Source organism: Peromyscus leucopus, chromosome 4 (genome assembly GCF_004664715.2).
Source record: "Peromyscus leucopus breed LL Stock chromosome 4, UCI_PerLeu_2.1, whole genome shotgun sequence".
In the NCBI taxonomy this organism is placed as follows: Eukaryota; Metazoa; Chordata; class Mammalia; order Rodentia; family Cricetidae; genus Peromyscus; species Peromyscus leucopus.
In genome coordinates this window covers 116,154,124-116,174,000 of record NC_051066.1, presented here as the reverse complement: position 1 = coordinate 116,174,000, position 19,877 = coordinate 116,154,124, and the positions used below count along the sequence as shown (strand labels likewise).

At 37.7% G+C, this 19,877-nt stretch overlaps 1 protein-coding gene across 11 annotated transcripts in view; it reads left to right on the top strand.

Annotated features, from left to right (window-relative positions):
* The window catches only part of Tasp1 (taspase 1), a 250,756-nt gene that overhangs the window by 95,162 nt on the left and 135,717 nt on the right, over window positions 1-19,877 (top strand). For 10 of the 11 annotated variants that reach the window (XR_003736073.2, XM_028883580.2, XM_028883579.2 and 7 more), the window contains one exon: window positions 19,340-19,459. Coding sequence is in view for 10 of the 11 variants with exons in the window: in XM_028883580.2 (XP_028739413.1) it covers window positions 19,340-19,459 (120 nt within the window). In the remaining variant the exon portion in view is untranslated. Of the gene's footprint in view, window positions 1-5,529; window positions 5,574-19,339; window positions 19,460-19,877 lie in introns of all 11 variants that reach the window. The other variant, XM_028883583.2, reaches the window with a different exon arrangement.

Genomic DNA, 19,877 nt, shown 5'->3' with positions numbered 1-19,877 from the left:
CTCTGCTCAGGTGGAATTTATCCCCCACCCCTGTGTGATATGAGTGGGGAGAGGAGGGAGGTGGCAACAGAATCAGAATCCTCAAAGAAACTAGGACTAAAGAAACACTTCTCTAGAACAAACCTGTTATTATTATGTTAAAGGAAGAAAAACTGAAGCACTAGCTCTAAAACCAGGAATAAAGGCTATCCTTTTGCACAGCTCTTACTCAATACAGGAAAATCTTAGAACAAGTACAAAAGAGAAAGAAACAACAGGGATACAAACAGGAAAGACGTCAAAGTATTGCCACTTACAGGCAACAAGATCCTGTATTTTAAAATTCCCAAAGGACCTTCCAAAAATCTCTTTGCTCAGCTCCCACATAAGGAGACTTCCCAGCAGAGTTCTGCTTCTTCTCTGGCCCAAGATTTTGCTTCTTTTGCTCCACTCTGCTAAAGGGGAAACCCCTGCAGACGTGTAGCAATCTCCTCCGGCTCCAGAGAAAAGATGTTACTTTACTTTACATTTTCTGCTTCACTTTGCTCAGTCCCCTAAGGGACATCTCAGCAAGGTTCTTCTGTTCTGTTGTTCTTTTCTGTCTTGCTCAGCCCCTTAAGGGAACATCTCTGCAAGGTTTTTTTTCCTGCTTATTCCACTAAGGAACGTCTTAGCAAGGTTCTTCTCTGTGCTGGTGAATCAAGAACTACACACCCAAGATTCTTTTGAGAAAGAGATTTATTTGGGAAGAAGGAGTCCAGGAAAGTGGCTGCCTCTACCAGGGTGGGAAAGAGCAGCTGACAACTGAACAGGCAGGGTGGTTTATATAGGGTTTCTTAGGGGCGGAGTTTCTGCAGGGAGAAGATTTTCTGTCCAGGGATTGGTTAGTTTTGTGGGTTAGGGGCAGAGATGGCTCTGATCTCAGAGCCAAACTGTGTTTATTTCACTGGCCTTTCATAGCTTTTTGGCTCTAATTCTAAGGCCAGGGTATACTTCTTTCACTGGCTCTGATTCCAGGGACAAAGTGTGTTTCTTTGGCACTGGTTTCAGAGTCAGGGCTTGTTTCTTTGGTTCTGGGTTCAGAGATAAAGTGTTGGTGTTTTTTTATTTATTTTTTTGGCTTGGGTCCCAGATCTAGGCTGGTTCTGGGCTCCAGGGTTAGGGTGGGTTTCTTTGGTTTGCCCCTTTTCCCTACACTAACATTTAATTTGTTTCTTTTCTTAAAAATTTAAATTTCCTTGGTTAACTTTTCTTCTGTGTTACCTTTTCATCCATTCTTCTGATTTTTCTCATCTATTAGTTTGGTGCAGAAGTAATTGGAGGTTTTGCATTGTTGACATTTGCCACGATATTGGAATGTATTCTTAATAAATGTGGTTATTTTATGAATCATTTTAACAGACATTTCTCACTTTATTGTCTTTTTGCTAATTACTTATTTGCTGTTTATTTTATTCTATGGAGATTATTTTAGACAAAATTAAATTGGAGCAGTTTTCCTGTCTCAGTTGAAATAAGTTGTCAAACAGTGTAGACAACTTGGTATGTCAACAATGTATGGGTCTTAGGAACTGCTAATGAATGTATAGTGCAGTGATCTAGGGAGCCCATGACCCAGAGGAAATGGTGAGAGCCCTGTTTAAATCAAACAACCTCAGACCATTGGCATTTTAAAGCAGGGGGAGAGGGAGAAATTTGCACACAACAACAGCAGAAGAGAAATCAAGCAATTCTTCTCATAACTCAACTGGAAGAGATGAAATATGGCATTAAAAATAGCAGTGCCAATTTCTCCAACCTTGCTCAATTATTTGCTTGGTAACCCCAGATTCTCCATGAATTATACTCTTAGGAAACTCAAAGAAAGTGTCACAGAATTGTATTCTGAAAGCAGGCCAGCAGAATACATCTAGGCTGCAAGAAAGAAATTTTGAATCTGAACTATGCAGTAGTTAGAAAGACAGAAACTTGGTTGGAGCTAGAATATGAAAGGTCATGTGGGTGGTATTAAGCAGTTCACTCCTGTCAAGTGAATTGCCTAGTGGTAGAACCAGCATTCCTAACCATACTAACTGCCCTGGTTAGCTTTAATTGTCAGTTTGACATTATCTGGAAAGGAATCTCAGCTGAGGATTTGTCTACATCAGATTGGGCTTGTTGGCATGTCTGTGGGAGATTGATTGTTACTTCGAGGAGGATGGCCCATCCCTTTGTGGGTGGCACTAACTGGATAAAACAGAGCTGAACATAATCTTACCAGTCAGCAAGCAGCATTCTCCATGAGTTTTTGCTGCACTTCTTTGGCTCTGAAATGATTCCCTTGGTCAGAGGTAATGCTGTGTGGGATAGCAAGTAGGTCTGTCTCAGGTTCCTACCTAGACTTCTCAATTATCTGATAACCCGAGCTCCATCCTCAGGATCCACATGGTGGAAGGAGAGAACTAACTGAAGGCTGCAAATTTCAGTGCCCCTGGTGTGCATGACCCCGCCATGCATGATACCCCACCCATAAATAAATCTCATTTTAGAGATCAAAGAATGACCATATAAATTAATTCTAAGGCATGAAAAGAGTATTCTGGATTTGTAGGGTACTATGAAAAGACCAAATCTATGAATCATGGAAGTAGAAGAATTCCATGCTTAAGACAGGAAATAGTTTCCTAAATCTAGGAAAAGAAATATTCATATAGGTATAGGAGTCATTTAACCCCCCCCCCAACAAGACCAGAAAAGAAGATTCTCTTACTGAAGTTGAAATACTAAGTGAGCCAGAGTGAAGTACCGAATTTTATATAAAGGCATGCTTTGAGGATAATACCACATCTCAACAGGACTTTAAAAGTCAAGAGGACTTAGAATGCTGTATTAACTTTTCTGTTTAGTTTTTTTTATGAATTTGTTTCAGTGTCTCAATTCTGTTTTAGTTCACATTTCTGTATTTATAGAATAATAATTGGTAATAAAACACCAGCTATTTCTTTGCCTTTTAACATTTTAATTCTAGTCCTTTTGTAAGGACTAGCTCCAATTCCACTGAGATCAGAATACATTTTTTCTTCTACTTAGTAGAAGAATTAAGCAGGAACTATTTGTCAAATTGGATTATTTATATGTTTCACATCTGTCATTTTGGGATTGTTGTATCTGGTTATTTTATCGTATTTGTGTTAGCTCAAGAATGAACGTACATTTAACTTACTTTTATACTTTTTATAGTCCATAGAAAATGTCATTTAATTCAGTTGACACTAATAATCTACAACTGATTCTGATATTAATTTAAAAGGGAAAAAGCATGTTAGTAGTTTTGTAGTCTCACAAAAAGGTTGATTTTTTTTAAAAAAGATGGTTAAATATACACTAGTTCAAAATCCATGCTTAGATAATAATATTTGATTTAATATATAATAAACTTGTATATAGGGATTAACAACAAAATGTGGAAGTTAGGTTAATTGAAATATTAAATAATATTGTTACTTCCTCAGTATTATATCTATTAAGGGGTGATAATAAAAATATATAAGCACATGAGGGAAATGAGTATCAGGAAAGACTGACTTGGAAGGTAAGTACAGAAGTGCCCACAAGGGGGCGTGCTCACCCAGAGAAATTTGAGCAAGCACCTTCCTGTTAGGGTGAAAAATGCCTTTTTTTACACATGTACTTCCAGGCCATGTCCCCCACATCCTGGGAAAGAATGAAACCTTACCACAGCAAGAATTCCTGTTCATTTCCTGGAACACGTTTATTTTGATGTGTGATTTTCCAACTGTGAACAAAGGTCTTATAGAATGAAAATTTGAATTACCTTGTAAACATAGGCAAGTTTATAATATTCTGAGCATCATTATGAATTACAAGTTTGTGAATGTTCTTTTCTTTGGGGTGTATTGATAGCACTTTAGTTTTGTAAGCACTATCACCTTTTCTGTGAAGAAGTATTAAGGTTCATAAAATACTTGCTGAATCATTAACCCTTTTAAAATACAGGTAGTATTTCATTTTCTGTTCATCTGTCTGTATGAGGGTTTCATCAGGAGGTCATATTGAGAAATGCACAGGCCTTGAGTGCATGCATGGCCTCATGTGATCTTTTGGTCTTCTTGTTCAGTACCTCTTATTTTTATTTTTATACTTAGCATTATAGCCAGCAAACAATTGCTGAATATTTTTGTGTTTTAAAAGCAAGCTTTAGTTAGTGAAGAAAGCATTTGGTGCTTAGGCCCCGCCTTTTACATATTTGGCTGTGGGGTATTAAACAGTAAATGGAAATCATGTCATTTGTTATGTGCCAAGACAATGAAACACCAGTGAGAGCTACCAGCCTGGATGCAGAAGTCCTACTGAGTTCTGCTGAGGTCCTCTTGGCAGGCTTAAGGAGAGAGGGGAATTGAAGCCGAGTTGAGGAAGTAAAAGTTCTAGGGTTTGCAGCCTGCAAGTGGAGGAGCTTGATTCAACCACAGGATCTGCGCAGGTATGAGGTGTTGGGCTGATTGCTAGTGTTGCTCCACTTCAGGCTAACCAAAACTGTAAAGTGCTGTCCAACCAAACTCTGCTGCTTACTTTTGTCTCCCTTGGGAATGTTAGCTGACCAAGTTAAATTGTCTGCAGAATTTAGCAAAATATAAAGGCCCTAGAGAAAATAAGCCCACATCCGGAGGTGTTTTCCCCACCCTCAGTGCTTCTCTACTTCTGTTTGATCTAACTGTACTTGGGACCAAATGAGGAGAATGTTTGGAAGTATGTGTGAATGGGGCTCATCCTAGGAATTATTTGCATTAATGTGGGCTTTTGAGTGTCGTAAGCCTCTGAAAACATCATTGAGGTTAGGTTGAAAGACATTTGATCCTCTAAGGTATATTGTTTATGTCCTAGAATGTAGTTTGCTCTTTGCTCATTGCTTTAGTTCTTTTGACTCATTTCTGTTTTCTAATAAGATTTTAATCTATTGGAGAACAAAAGGAGAAAGAGCATATGAACATTTTGCTTTTTACTTTTTAATATGCTAGCCTTTAGTTGTTAAATTTTTGTGAGTTTGAATACTTTCTGTTTTTGTGGTTATACTCATAATTAGCTGGTCAAACAGATAGTGGTATGCTTTTAAAATCTCATGGCATATAAAGCAACTTATTAGTGTTTTATAAGTCAGTATAATTATTATTCTTCAATATGGAGAGGGTCCCATTTAAATCCAGGTTAATTGGTCCATCCTAATTGTTATAGTGTTTCTCTGGCAGGAATAAGATCCAGATTGTCTGTGTTACTTTCTAGTCCTTTATCTGTTATTCCCCACTGCTTTAAGACTCAGTTCAAAGGCCAGTGAAGTTCTGGCATTTAAAAGTGTAATTTTATCCAGAGAAAGTGAGGGTATGCCCAAAATGAAAGAAAGACCTATGTTCCAGGCTATGGCCAGGTGTTCCTTCAAAGAGCTAAATTGAACAACTAAATTGAAAAACGTTTCCCACTCTTATAAAGAGTTTGCTGCCATTTATTTAATTAACAAAGTTTCAGTTTGCTTATTTTTGTGTCTTTTAATCTTTCCAGGTACTGAATTCATATTCCATTAGTATGTGGCTGTCAGTGAAGAGGTATGATGCATGTGCCTCGATGAAATACCCCCTTCTTTTTTGGGTTTATTTCTCAGGTATTATTGATTAGAGCAAAGGATAGCCATCTTTCCAGTGGAGAAAACATAGTTGACTTTGATATGAGTATTACTTGTTAGAGCTTTTAGGATCTAAGAAATTTTGAAGTTAAAGAAAACTGAGTCAACAATGAGGAGAGTATGATCCAGTGTCAAATGACCTCAGAGGGTGAAAGGGCATTAAAGAGGATAAATACAACATTGAATGTAGGAATGTATGGTCAAAATCAATACATATATTTCTTTATAGATGAGAGGCATAATGCTTGATGGATAAATTTTAGAAGTTTATTTTGAACAGACTAAAGGGCATGTAAAACTTCCTGAAATAAAGACCACTCTCATGAATCTGGACTTGGGTATAGTGAGTATAGAGGCAGCTTAAGATTCTCAGTATGTCTTGTAAGGATGTGCTTTGGGGGCAGGTGTCACATAGATGGTGTGTAGAAGCATTGTATTTAGGGAAGATCTAAATGTAACTTTATCAGAAAATGTAACTCAATCAGTAACAAGAAAACCTGAACTAGCACCGTACATGTAAATTGAACAAGATTCTGTTCCAGAGGCTACAAAGTAGAGTTATTGGTGAGGTTCCACTAAAATATTCATTTCATAGTATTTGTTATCTGTTGCTTTTAGGTACACAAGGGTTCAATAACCGCAAACTAGCCTAGAATAAACTAATGCATAGCGTTCTTGGAGTAGGAAGACAGAGTGTGGGATTAGGAGTTTAACATGGAGAAGTCTCTGGAAAACGACTCAGGAAACCTTTTCTGGAGTGTTTGAGACGATAGGATTTTAAGACAGGGGTGGGGGTGGGGGCATTTGAATTTATTATTAGAGAAAACCCATGCTGGTGTTGGAGAAGCTATTGGGGGTGGGGAAAGGGTTGGGCCTTTGCTGAGATTTCAATAGCAGAGAAAAATGGTTCCTTTGGTTTACCTAGAAATGGTTTTTCTTTTTAAACCCAGAACCAACTTTGCTTGATTTTTAATCTCTATATAGTGTTTCTTCGTTGATTTTTTTCTCCCTCTTATCTCCAATTTCTTTTTTTTAGATACTATGTTTAACCTGCTCTTTCTGACTTAATTGGCCATTTAATATTAGTTTTCCAAAATCAACATTGTATATATACATTTCCTTCTAAGCTCTATTTTTCTTGTATTGTTTTGCAAGTATTCTGCTGTCATCATTCATCGTGCTTTTTTGCTTTGTTTCCATTTAGTTTTATTTGATCTTCAAATTCTTCAGAAGTGTTTTATTTTTAATTTTCAAATTTTATTGATTCTTGTGTTGTTTTATAGTCAGTGTGTATTTTTGATGTTGCTTCTTGAAATTTGTTGATTTATAGTTTAATGTATGATAACTTGTAAACATTCATGTGTGCTTTAAGGTGGTGTTTCCTGTGTAATTGCTGAGCACAGCTTATGAACACCTGTCATGTCCTGCTTTTAATGTGCTGTTCACATCTGTGTTTTACTGATTTTTTTCCCCCTTATTTGACCTACTTATGATTGAAAGAAATTTGTTGAAATATCTCATTATGGATTATGGTTTGTTGATCATTTTCTTTGTGATTTTTACTTTACCTAAGTTTAAAGTAACTTTACATACGTTTTTAAGTACATGTGAATTTAGAATTATGTTATTTTCTCAGTGGAGCTTTATTTTGAACATTTATCATATTCTCTTTATTTCTGCTAATGCTTTTTTTTGTATGAAAAGTGTGATATTAAGATACCTTCACTGTTTAGGTTGATATTTGCTCAATGTGTCTAAATCCTCTACCTGTTCTTTTATTTTTAACTTGTCTGTATCTTTAGTAATTTAAATATGTTGCTTATAACTAACATATACTCAGGGCTGGGGACAGAGCACACTGGTGTAACACATGCATAGCATGTGGGAAGCTCTGGATTCTGAACTCAGTACTGCAAACAAAAACAAACAAAATACAAAACTAAAAAAGAAAGCAAAAGCAAAAAAGACAGCAAGATTTAAAAAAAATGCATTCTTAATAAAAATATTTTTAATACAATGTTGCTTTTATTGAATATATAGATTTGCCATTTGACTTACTTCCTTGTTTTTACATTCATAATGTCCCTTGGATTTTTTTCATCTTTTTTTTCTTCTTTCTTAGTGGAATTGGGACCTAAGGCCTTATTCATGTTAGGCACTGTTCTACCACTGGGCTATATGGCAACTTTTTTTGAAGTCTATCCTCTATTTATTCATTTATCCATTCATTCAGGAAGTACCTTAGAAATATCAATTGCTCGTTTGAGTGTTGACATGCATTAATGAAATACGCAAAAGTTCCTGTCCTTGTAAGTGTTATAGTCTTGTGGTAGAAATAGACAATTTAGGGGCTGGAGAGATGGCTTAGCAGGCTTTAAGAACACTGGTTGCCCTTCCAGATGACCTGGATTTGACTCCCAGGACCTCCACAGCAGCTCAGAGCCATCTTGTAATTGGAGGCTTTGGGGACCTGACTTTCTCTTCTGGCCTCTAGAGGCACCAGGCGTGCACATGGTGCACAGGCATACTTGCAGGCAAAACACACACACACTTAAAGTGGATAAATAAAATATTGAAAGGAAATAGTTTAAATTACAAGAAATAGTTTAAATAACTTGAAAAATAATATTATGCAGTTTAAATAAATCAAAAGTTAATATTTGGGATGATGATATTATACCATAGAAACAAGATGAAGTAGAACAAAGAAAGGGAAAAGACGCATGCGTGAGTGTGTGGCAACTGGGTGGATGCCTGAGTCATCAAGACAGACTGCACGTTTATAGAGAATGACCTCAGGGTTTCTTTAAAGGAAGATCTCCTATTTGTATATTCACAAGTATAACTATTTAATTTTGCTTTTTAAAATATGGTTTTATTGGTTATCTAGTTAGATTTATATCTTATTTGCGGAAGACACTATGCCAACCAGTAACTTCTGGCAAAAAGGGTTTTTGGAAATCAGCCATTTCATTGTAAGTGATCTCCTCCTCCCCAGCCTCATTCCTGTCCATTTTTGGTAAGTTCCTAGACTTCTGGGTTCTTTGTTCCATCATCAGTTCTGGAACATTTGGGTCATTTTCTCATTAAATATTTTCCCCCTTTACTATACCCATTGTTCTGAGTTAGACATAGATTAGACATTGTTTTGTTTGTATTTCCTATTTTTAAAATTTTTAAAAATTTCCATAGTATCCTTACTCTTTTGCTTATAATTGCTATAAAGTGTGTATTAAGTATATCTTAAACACATGGAAATAGGAAAAGTTGAAAAAGTTGATTTATTTTTAAGGTAGTACATCTGAAGTGTACAATTCAATGAATCTTGACATATGTGTATAATCATGTAGCCCATAAAGAAAATTTCCATTACTTGATATACTTTCCTCATGCTTCTTAGTTACTGTCCCTTGGACCGAAGGCACTTCTCAGTTGCTTTCCTCATATCTTGACTGTTCCAAAACTTCACAAAACAAATGGAAACATCATTGCTGTTTTGTATCTTGCGTCTCCTTCTCTGCCTATGTCTGAAACATATTGTTATGTGTGTTATTAATTCCAGTTGCTGAGCTGTCCTCTGCTATTGGTGACATCATAATTTGTCTACATATTTTCTTGTTGACATTTGAGTGATTGCAGCCTTTGGCTCTTGCACATAAAAACAGTCTGAATAGCCTTGGCAAGCTTTTCTGTGATAGTACTTTGCTTTCTCTGTTTTAAATACTTAGGGTTTAGTTGTTGTGCCATGCTAGGTTTATACCTCATATAGGATTTTAGAATTTGATTTAGAATTAGAAGTATGATCAGCATTTATTCTACACAAGTAGGAAGTCAACATGGATGTGTTCATTATTAAATGTTTAAAATGATTTCGTAGTTTTTGTAAGACAGAGTCTTGCTGTGTAGCCAGGCAAGATTCAAACTACAGTCTTCTTTCCTTAGCCTATTGAGTGCTGGGATGGCAGGTGCTACCACAGTCAGCTCTGCACTAATAATACTTGATGTCCTTGAGATGTGCTTTATAAATGTTTTGATAAGTATAATTTATGATCTAATTTATATTATTCTCACGAGCTTGTCAAAATTATCATATACATAGACTTTTTTTTCAGCTCTCAGTATTTTAGGTCTACTGCCCTTAATCAATGGCTTATTGTAGCTAGAGTTTTCCTGCCTTGCCCACAGTCTGGACAAATCTTTGTCACCCGCCAGTTCCACAGCCGCTCAGACTCAACCAAGTAAACACAGAGACTTATATTGCTTACAAACTGTATGGCCATGGTAGACTTCTTGCTAACTGTTCTTATAGCTTAAATTAATCCATTTCCGTAAATCTATACCTTGCCATGTGGCTCGTGGCTTACTGGTGTTTTCACATGCTGCTTGTCATGGTGGCGGCTGCCTTCCTGTTCTTTCTTTTCTCCTCTCTGTTAGTCCCACCTATACTTCCTGCCTGGCCACTGGCCAATCAGTGTTTTATTTATTGACCAATCAGAGCAGTTTGACATATAGACCATCCCACAGCAGCTTACTACCCATAGATATTAAGTATTGTTAAATAGCATATGAGTAAAAACAAAAGGGATTTATAGTTGTATTAAATAACTTTTGTTGAGAGAGAAAGCTCCACAGATAGAGGAGCTTATGTACAGGCCTGATTATTTGAGTTTAACTTTAAATTCTACAAGCTAGCAGGAGAGAAACCACTCCTAAGCATTTTCCTTCGACTTCCACACTGGCATGTGTTCACTTTTCTAGTGTTTTTCTATGATTACCTGTCTAGTAACCTATGCTCTATTTTATGAATATATTCATTGGCTCTATTATATTTACACATGCTCTTTGGACATGTACATTGAGGCTCTTGAATTGCTTAATTTTACAGAGAAAAATGGCCCACAGAATTTATTTATTTTTTTTTAATTTATTTTATTTTACAATACTATTTAGTTCTACATAACAGCCACAGATTTCCTTGTTCTCCCCCTTCCTGCCCCCCTCCCCTTCCCCCCAGCCCACCCCCCTTTCCCACCTCCTCCAGATCAAGGCCACCCCCGAGGACTGAGATCGACCTGATAGACTCAGTCAGGGCAGGTCCAATCCCCTCCTCCCAGATTGAGCCAAGCGTCCCTGTATAAGTCCCAGGTTTCAAACAGCTATCTCATGCAGCAAGCCCAGGACCTGGTACCACTGCCTAGATGCCTCCCAAACAGATCAAGCCAATCAACTGTCTCACCTATTCAGAGGGCCTGATCCAGTTGGGGGCCCCTCAGCCTTTGGTTCATAGTTCATGTGTTTCCATTTGTTTGGCTATTTGTCCCTGTGCTTTATCCAACCTTGGTTTCAACAATTCTGGCTCATATAAACCCTCCTCTTTCTCGCTAATTAGACTCCCAGAACTCCACCCGGGGCCTAGCCGTGGATGTCTGCATCCAGATTCCTCAGTCCTTGGATGGGTTTCTGGCACAACTATTAGGGTGTTTGGCCATCCCATCACCAGAGTAGGTCAGTCCCGGCTGTCTCTCAGCCATTGCCAGCAGTCTTTTGTGGGGGTAAGCTCACAGAATTTATTATTTGAAATATTTAACACCATGATTAAAACCACTGCATTTCTACTTTTAAAGTTTTTAAACATTTTTATTAGCTCTTTGAAAACTTCCTTCAATTTATTTTGATCATATTCACCCCTCTCCCTACTCCTTTCAGATCCACTCTCCCCTTCCCACCCAAGTGTGTGTGTGTGTGTGTGTGTGTGTGTGTTTAACCCATCAATGTCAGTTTATGCTGCCCCTGTACACTTGGGTATGTGGCCATCCGCTGGAATGTGGTTCACTTATTAGGGGTCATAGCTTTAAAGAAAACTAACTTTCCCTAAGCAGTTATCAATTGCCAGTAGCTCCTCAATGAGGAGTAGGGATTTCATGACCACCTCCCCTCTTTCTGGGATTCTGCCTGTCTTAAGCGTGTGCAGGTCATGTGCATGCTGTTACAGTGGCTGTAGGTCCATATGTGCAACTGCCTTCTTGTGTTCAGAAAACACTATTTCCTTGTAATCATCTACTACCTCTGGTTCATATAGTCTTTCTGCCTCCTCTTATGAAGTGACTCCTGAGCTTTGGTTGGAGGATTGTTACATATGTCTCGTTTAGTTCTGAGCATTTCATAGCCTCCATTTTCTGCATCTTGACCAAACATGGTCATCATCTTCTGCAAACATAAGCTTCTGATAATGGTTGAGAGATGCACTAATCTATGTATATAAAGATAAGTAATTTGGAGTCAGTTCAATATTGTATTCATTTATCAGAATAATGGTGGCAGGTTCTGCTCTAGGTCCTATGACCTGTCTAACCCTGATATCTCAGGTCTGATAATGGTGCCAGTTATGGGTTTCAAATTATGGAGCAGACCTTAAATTCAATCAGAAAGTGGTTGATTAGTCTCATGATATTCATCCCACTATTGTACCACTGGGTTTATCTTGCCAGGACAGTTACTACTATAGTTTGCAGGGTTCACAGCTGGGTAAGATTGAGGATTACTTTCCTATTCTGGTAATGTAACAAATACCTTTCAGCACCGTGAGAGCCGGCCAATAGTGATGAAGTTTCCAGGTCAGTACCAGGATGATTTCTCCAAATTCTATGTCTCAAATATATAGTGTCTTCAGCAAAAGAAGATAACCAATTTCATTGGCAATTTCCTATAATGTTTGGTGTTCTGTGGGACCTCACTGGCCAACAGTTTAAAAAGGGCTAGCCCATTTCTGACTGTAGGCTTTTTATTTATTAGCCTGTAGTGTCTAGTAGGGAGAGCGTTTTTTGCTCCATCTATTCATTCATGCTCATTACTGTTCTATTCACAATAGCCAGGGAATGGTAACAATATAGATGTACATCAACTGATGAATAGATAGTAAAAATGGCACACATTTACACAGTGGAGTATTATTCAGCTGTTAAGAGAAATGAAAATATGAAATTCCTAGGTAAATGGGTGGATATGGAAAGTTATTTTCAGTGAGGTAACCCAAACCTGGAAAGACAGATGTTGCATGTTTTTCTCATTTGTGGATGTTAGCTTTGAATTTTCAGATATGTGTGTTCCATTTGGAATTCCCATGGATATCAGTAAGGGCTAGTAAGGGGCCATTGTGGTTTTTTTGTGTTGCCCAAAGTATTGTGTACCCTAATAAACTTATCTGGGGTCAGAGAACAGAAAAGCCACTAGATACTTAGGATAGGCAGTGGTAGCACACGCCTTTAATCCTAGTATTCCAGAGGCAGAAATCCATCTGTTCAAGGATACAGCCAAGCATGGTGACTTACGCCTTTAATCCCAGAAAGCAAGCCTTTAATCCCAGGGAGTGGTGGTAGAAAGCAGAAAGGTATATAAGGTGTGAAGACCAGAAACTAGAAGCATTTGGCTGGTTAAACTTTTGGCTGGTTAAGCTTTTAGGTTTTGAGCAGCACAGTTCAGCTGAGAGCCATTCGGATATGAGGACACAGAGGCTTCCAGTCTGAGGAAACAAGATCAGCTGAGAAGTTGGCCAGGTGAGGTTAGCTGTGGCTTGTTCTGCTTCTCTGATCTTCCAGCATTTACCCCAATAACTGGCCTCAGGTTTGATTTTATTAATAAGAACTTTTTAAGATTCCTGCTACAGGCCATGGGGGTGAGGGCTTTCAAGAGAGGACAGAACGAATACAGTGGTAGAAAGGGTTCCAGTGAGAAGAGTGGAACATGAAGGCTTAAATGTGGTGGGTTATGGGAGGGGAGGGGAGAGGAGGGAATTCACAGAGTGATAACCAGAATTATGGGAGGGGAGGGGAGAGGAGGGAATTCACAGAGTGATAACCAGAAGTGAAAACCTTATTTTTTGAGAATTTCATACAATACATACAACGTATTTTGATCATATTCACTACCCTCCAGTTCTGCACATAACTCCTTCTGTATCCATCTCCCCAACTTCATGTCTGTCTGTATTGGTCTGTCTGTCTGTCTGTAACCCACTGAGTCCAAGTTGTGCTGCCCTTAGACGGATGTGTGTAGGGCCATCCATTGGAGCATGGTTGGCCTCCCAAGGACCATATCCCTGTAGAAAACTGATTTCACCCTCTCTTCTAGCAGCTCTCATTGGTTAGTTAGTAGCTTTTTACCTAGTTCTAATTGTACAAGCCCAGAGCACTAGACAGAGATCCTATCTTTTGGAAAACATTGTCCTTTGTACCTTTGAGAATTTGTAATTCTCAAGGCAATCTTGTGGACCTTTCCTGTGGTATGAATTTGTAATTGACATTATAATCCATGTAATATGAAATCCCCTTACCTAAGGGGAAACACACTTTACCTAATATATTTTAAGTTGAAAATTTCCAACTTTTGTTGAATAATTTAGGAAATAGAGTTTTATATACTATACAACTCTATTTGTGTCCTAATTGTTTATATGAATTTACATGGTAGTGCATAGACATTTAATCCATCTCAGTTAAAGGGAGAAGGGATTATTTAGCACTGGAGTTCTTGTCTACAATTTATAAGAATCATTGTTTATAGTTTTGGCAGCAGAAGATAGTTTTCTTTTCTTCTCTGTCCTTCTCCTTTCATGTTTGGATCAAACCAAGTACCTCATGCATGCTGATTATGTGCTGTTCCACTGAGCTAGACCCAGCTCAGAGGATGCCTTTTGCAAAGAAAAGGGAAAGATCTTTCTATGCCCAGACTTTTTCTTGGTTCTGACCAGTCTTCATATGTGAAGGTAGATAATTTAGACTTTGTTCACATGAATGTAAATTTACACTATTCTACTCCACAGTGGCCACTGTTAGAGGCTGGTTTGTGGGGGGCAAACATTGAATGAGGATTGGATCTTCTATGACCAGAACCATCCATCTTTCCTTTCTTTACCAGATACTCAAAGATGGTAAAGCTAATATTGATGATGGCTCAGCATTAAGGGCATCTGTTGCTCTTTCAGAGGACCCAGGTTTGGTTCTCAGTACCCTCCTGGTGTCTCACAACCATCTGTAACTCAAGTTCCAAGGGATCCCGTGCCTTCTGACCTCTGTGGGAACCAGGCATATATGTGACACATGCATTCATGCAGGAAAAATGCTTAGGCACATAATTAAATCTAAAAAATAAGAAACCCTTATGGTGGTTATCTTGTAGGGCACAGAAACTTTTCTTTCCACATGGGGAAGCTTTTACTAGCCAAGATGCTGCTCTTAGATCTAATAATTATCATTGGAGAGTTTAGTGTATTTGAACTGTTGCCTTGATTGACTGTCACCTTCATTTTTATTATTAGGTTAATTCCATGGCATACCAACTTTCAGATACACAAATAAACTTCAGACTTATTCTTGTAGCTAGCTTGATATTTGAGTAATATTGAGTTGATAGTTCAGTAATTTTGTTCAAATGTAAGACAGTTTAATTCTAATGAGACAAGTGATTGATAAGTGGTATCTTTTAGAATGTTTCAGAACTAGAGAACCAGGCTAGAGGTGTAATTTTCTGGTGACACCCCCCCCCCAGAGATTTATTACCTTTAAAGTAGTTTACACATGTCACTTCCATTAATTCTCATGATAACTATGTAAAAGCTGTCTCCATCTTAGAGTGGGGAAAACTAGAATTACTGTCAGAAGGTTGATTTTAGTTTTTTCCATAATACTGGTGTGTTTTCTGCCAAATCGCATATACATGTCTTTATTCTGAGAAAAAAAGCAACAAAACAACCTATAGTTTATGTAGTTATTTTCTAGTCACAGTTTTATCAGAAGAGTAATGTGAATAGCCTGCTTCAATCAGGGACAATAGGTGCATGTGTATCTGTGTGGTACATGCATTTTTAAGTATTTATGGGGTGTAAGAATGTAATTGTAGCTCTGTATAGTAACAGTGATTGTGTATTTTAACCTGAGATTTCATTCCCATACAAATGAGCTCTGTGAGATTATTATGCCAAAATACCAATATTTGTCTTTCACTCAATTTATCTACACTTCATAAAATCCTTAAATATTACTTCATTATCTTAAAATTTGCTTTGCAGTATATGAAGTCTGTGGAATGGATTTTTAATATTTATGAAGTAGTTCTGATTTTTGCAGGTGTTGTAGACTCTTAGGAATATAGAGCTTAATTTAGAACAGAATCCTCTTTTCTGCATTTTTCATTTTTAAAATCACATTACAGTAAATCTATCTGTGTGATCCAGCTATACTGACATTGTTTTTTATATCTTTCTGTAGTGTTTTGGTTAGGCAGAAAAGTTCTCCTAGTTTATAGTATCCCAGTTATAATGCAAGGATAGCTACTGCAGATAATACTTGTGTGTTACTGTATTTATGTCATGCTTCCCCCTGTAAAATTCTTATCCTATAGAATGCTTAGGTCAGATCAGCACTGCAGTTTTTTAAAACAAATAACAACAAAATGCAAACAACTAATAAATATCCTTATAAAATAGATTTTAAGACCTGAGAGTTTAGCTATATAGTAGAATATTGCCTTATATGATGAGAAAATTAGTAATCTTCTGTCCTAGGAAGGATGTGGATTAAAAGAAATTTTAAGCACTCTTGCCATGCTGCATGCACGTGTGCATACTCCAGAATGCATGCTCATGAGTGTGCACATGCACACATACACACAGACACAGACTCATGTGATAAGTGTGGATGTAATCCATATGTTAATTATCTAGATTCTACCATACATGTTAAAATATATATTTGTGTTAAAACATCATGCTGTATACTGTAAATATAGGTTTTTGTCACTTGTCAGAAGAGGGAAAGAACCTATCCTCAGATGTTAGAGGGTGCAATAGGAGAACTATAATTTGCTTATTCATCAGAAGTTGTCTTTATCAAGCTGTCAAAGCCTTACTTTATGTTGTATCTGGTCTGAGAACCAACAAAGTATGTATAGATTTCCAGATCTGTACAATAATGGCACACAGTGCTGCTATATATCCCTCAAAAAATAGTATTGCCAAGGCAATCTCAAAATAAAAGGAGTATTCTTTCTTGATTTTATGTCAACTTAACTGTTAAGAAAAGTTGAGTCTATTCATTTGTGTACGAGTTGTCTGTTGTAAAAAATAACCCAAAGCACTTTTGTCAGATTAGTACTTGAGTACACTTGGTAGTATGCCTGTGGTAGCATGTAAGTGGTGATATGCTGCCAGCTGGGTAAACAGGATAGAATACACATCTTATTGTAGTAGATGTTACTCTCAGCTAGTTTAAGTTTCTCCTTCACCAGTGTTGTGCCTGTATAGTTCAGCTGCTGATAGCCCCATGGAATGCTTGTTTTTCAAAGCAGGGTTTGTAGACCAGTGTCAGTGTTACCTACATGACATAGTCTTGGCTAGTTCCTGGGTTACTTCATAGGAATCTTTACTTAAACAGATTCTCTTAGTGATTTGTGTGTGTATTAAAGCTCGAGAAGCCCCGCTGTAGAACACAAAAGACTTGTAATTTGGACACTTTTGTCATTGAGGTTATAAAGTTAAAAAAATTTAGAGATGGTTTATAAGAACACTAAACATGTTCACCTTAAAAGCTCCCTTTATGGTTTGGCTGATGATAGCCCCATGGAATGCTACCAGACCTTGTTTTTAAGTGCATTTTGGTTTATTTCTATACTTTGATTCTCAATCTTACTGAGCAAAGAAGATAAATGGTGCAAAGAAACAAAACCATTGCTGTTAAACCTATTTAGTGGCAGCCTTTGGCATCACATAAAATCAGCTCTTCAGAAAAGGAGAAAGACCTGCTCAGACACTGGGTACGCAGACTGTATAATCACCACTGGGCTTTTATGCACATGAGGAATGCAGATATACTTAAAGTATAAGTAGATGCTCAGCGAATGGATAAACAAGGACTATAGCCCTACCCAGGGAGTTGATGATCAAGCCTGAAACTTTTCTTGAAACTTATGCCTGTGAGCACAACTATATTATTCTGGGATGTGACCATGTGGTTCTCTTGGCTGCTTTTCCTTCAAGTGTGGCTATGTGTGTGATTAGATGTATATACTTACTTCATCCCTATGAACCTCTTCTGCCAACGTCAGAATTGTCAGCCATTTGTTTCATTGCACTTGAGAGTGTTAGGACTCTGAACAGTAAGTAGAAACATGTAACTGCTTCCTGTTACCATATTTAAATAAAAATTTTGTGACACATTTTACCTCTCACCTCCCAATTTAATTTAGAAAAGAAAGTTTTTTAAAAAAGATTTATTTATTTATTTATTTATTTATTTATTTATTTATTTATTTAATATACATATTCTGCCTGCATATATACCTGCTGGCCAGAAGAGGCACCAGATCTCATTACAGATGGTTGTGAGCCACCATGTGGTTGCTGGGAATTGAAGTCAGGACCTCTGGAAGAGCAGTCAGTGCTCTTAACCACTGAGCCATCTCTCCAGCCTGAAAGTTTTTGTTTGAGTTTTATTTCTGATATTTGAAAGCGTCCTTCACCTACTTAGGTAGGAACTCATGGACATTTTTGTGATGCCTTTATGTGTCACTTTATCTCTTAGTGCACCGAGGGTACAAATGAAGTTTTGCTCAATAGTCTGAGTGTCAAGCCACAGTGGCTGGGTAGCTAGCTACTCTTGTGAACCTGGGGTTGTGCTTGCTTCTTTCATTCATGTCAGTGGTTTGGGATACAGTTTGATAACCTTGCCATAGCCTAAGAATACTACCATGACTGCTATTGACCTAACAATGTACACTAACCTTCCTTTTTAATATATGGTAAGGGAATTTTCTCCATGCCTCCTTTAATTCTGTTCTTATCTAGTACTTTGTCCTTTTGCCATGGATGACCAGGAAACCTTTGTGGTAGGAGACAGTTGCTATTAATTACTAAATTTTAAATGCCTTAAACATGTGGATCTGGTGAGAAGGCACAGAGACACAAAGATGCCTTCTAGTAGCACAGTTTTCTGTCACCAGTTGCCAAGCATATTAATAATAGCAGAAAAGGGATCATGTCATACTGTTTCTCTTATGGGCTTGATGGGAAAATGATAATGTCGTGCACTACAAGATGGCAAATGCCATTCTCCCTTTTTGAATTATTCATTCTTGGAAGTCTGTATGTAATCTATTTTAAAAACATGAATGTTAGCATTTAGTGGCTCATTTAGATTGCAGGTCTTTTCACCCACAAATTCTCATTTATTTAATTATTGAGATTAAGAGGAAAACAATACAATAATAAAGAAATGAATTATAACTGTTGCATTTAAGGATTAATTCAGATTTTTTTGTGTTGTGATTACACTGTACCCTCTGTGTAGTCATGTCTAGATTCTTCACATGAGGCCTGGTAAACATAGTGCCTGCTGGGCTGTCATGTCTAGGTGTCTTGTGCCAGACCTGGTAAACACTGTGCCTGCTGGGCTGTCATATCTAGGTGTCTTATGCCAGGCCTGGTAAACACTGTGCCTGCTGGGCTGTCATGTCTAGGTATCTTATGCCAGGCCTGGTAAACACTGTGCTGCTGGCTGTCATGTTTTTTTGACTGTCTTGCTGGGCTGTCATGTCTAGGTGTCTTATGCCAGGCCTGGTAAACACTGTGCTCACTGGGCTGTCGTATCTAGGTGTCTTGTGCCAGGCTTGGTGGAGACTCATGTCTCTTTTGTTCCACAGGAAAACGACTCAGGCACTTTGGACACAGTGGGTGCTGTGGTCGTCGATCATGAAGGGAATGTTGCTGCTGCTGTCTCCAGTGGAGGTTTGGCCTTGAAACATCCAGGGAGAGTTGGGCAGGTAAGGATTTGTGGGTTACTTAATCTCCTTTTCAAAATGAAATCAGGTCTTGTCTAAGCACAACCATTAAACAACTAGGGATGGTTTTTCCTTAGGAACAATAAAAATCCTTGTTCTTGAACATTTACTTTTTATAGCTCAAGAACAAAATTATTTTTCAGTCTTAGTTCTTTAAAGAGCCATCTCATGGTGACAGGGCTCTTACTGATCTTTATAACCAGTAACCCCAGCTTCCCTGCTCTCAGCAGCCTGAGTGTCACAGGCCTTTGTAGCAGATATTTAATAATTGTATATTGATGTACATCTTCCTTAGTAAATATAACTTTGTAGGAGCAAACACTCCCTGACTATATTGCCCATTGCTATAAATATGAACATTGTTTTAGAGTAACACTTTTTATTCCCTTCACTCAAGTCA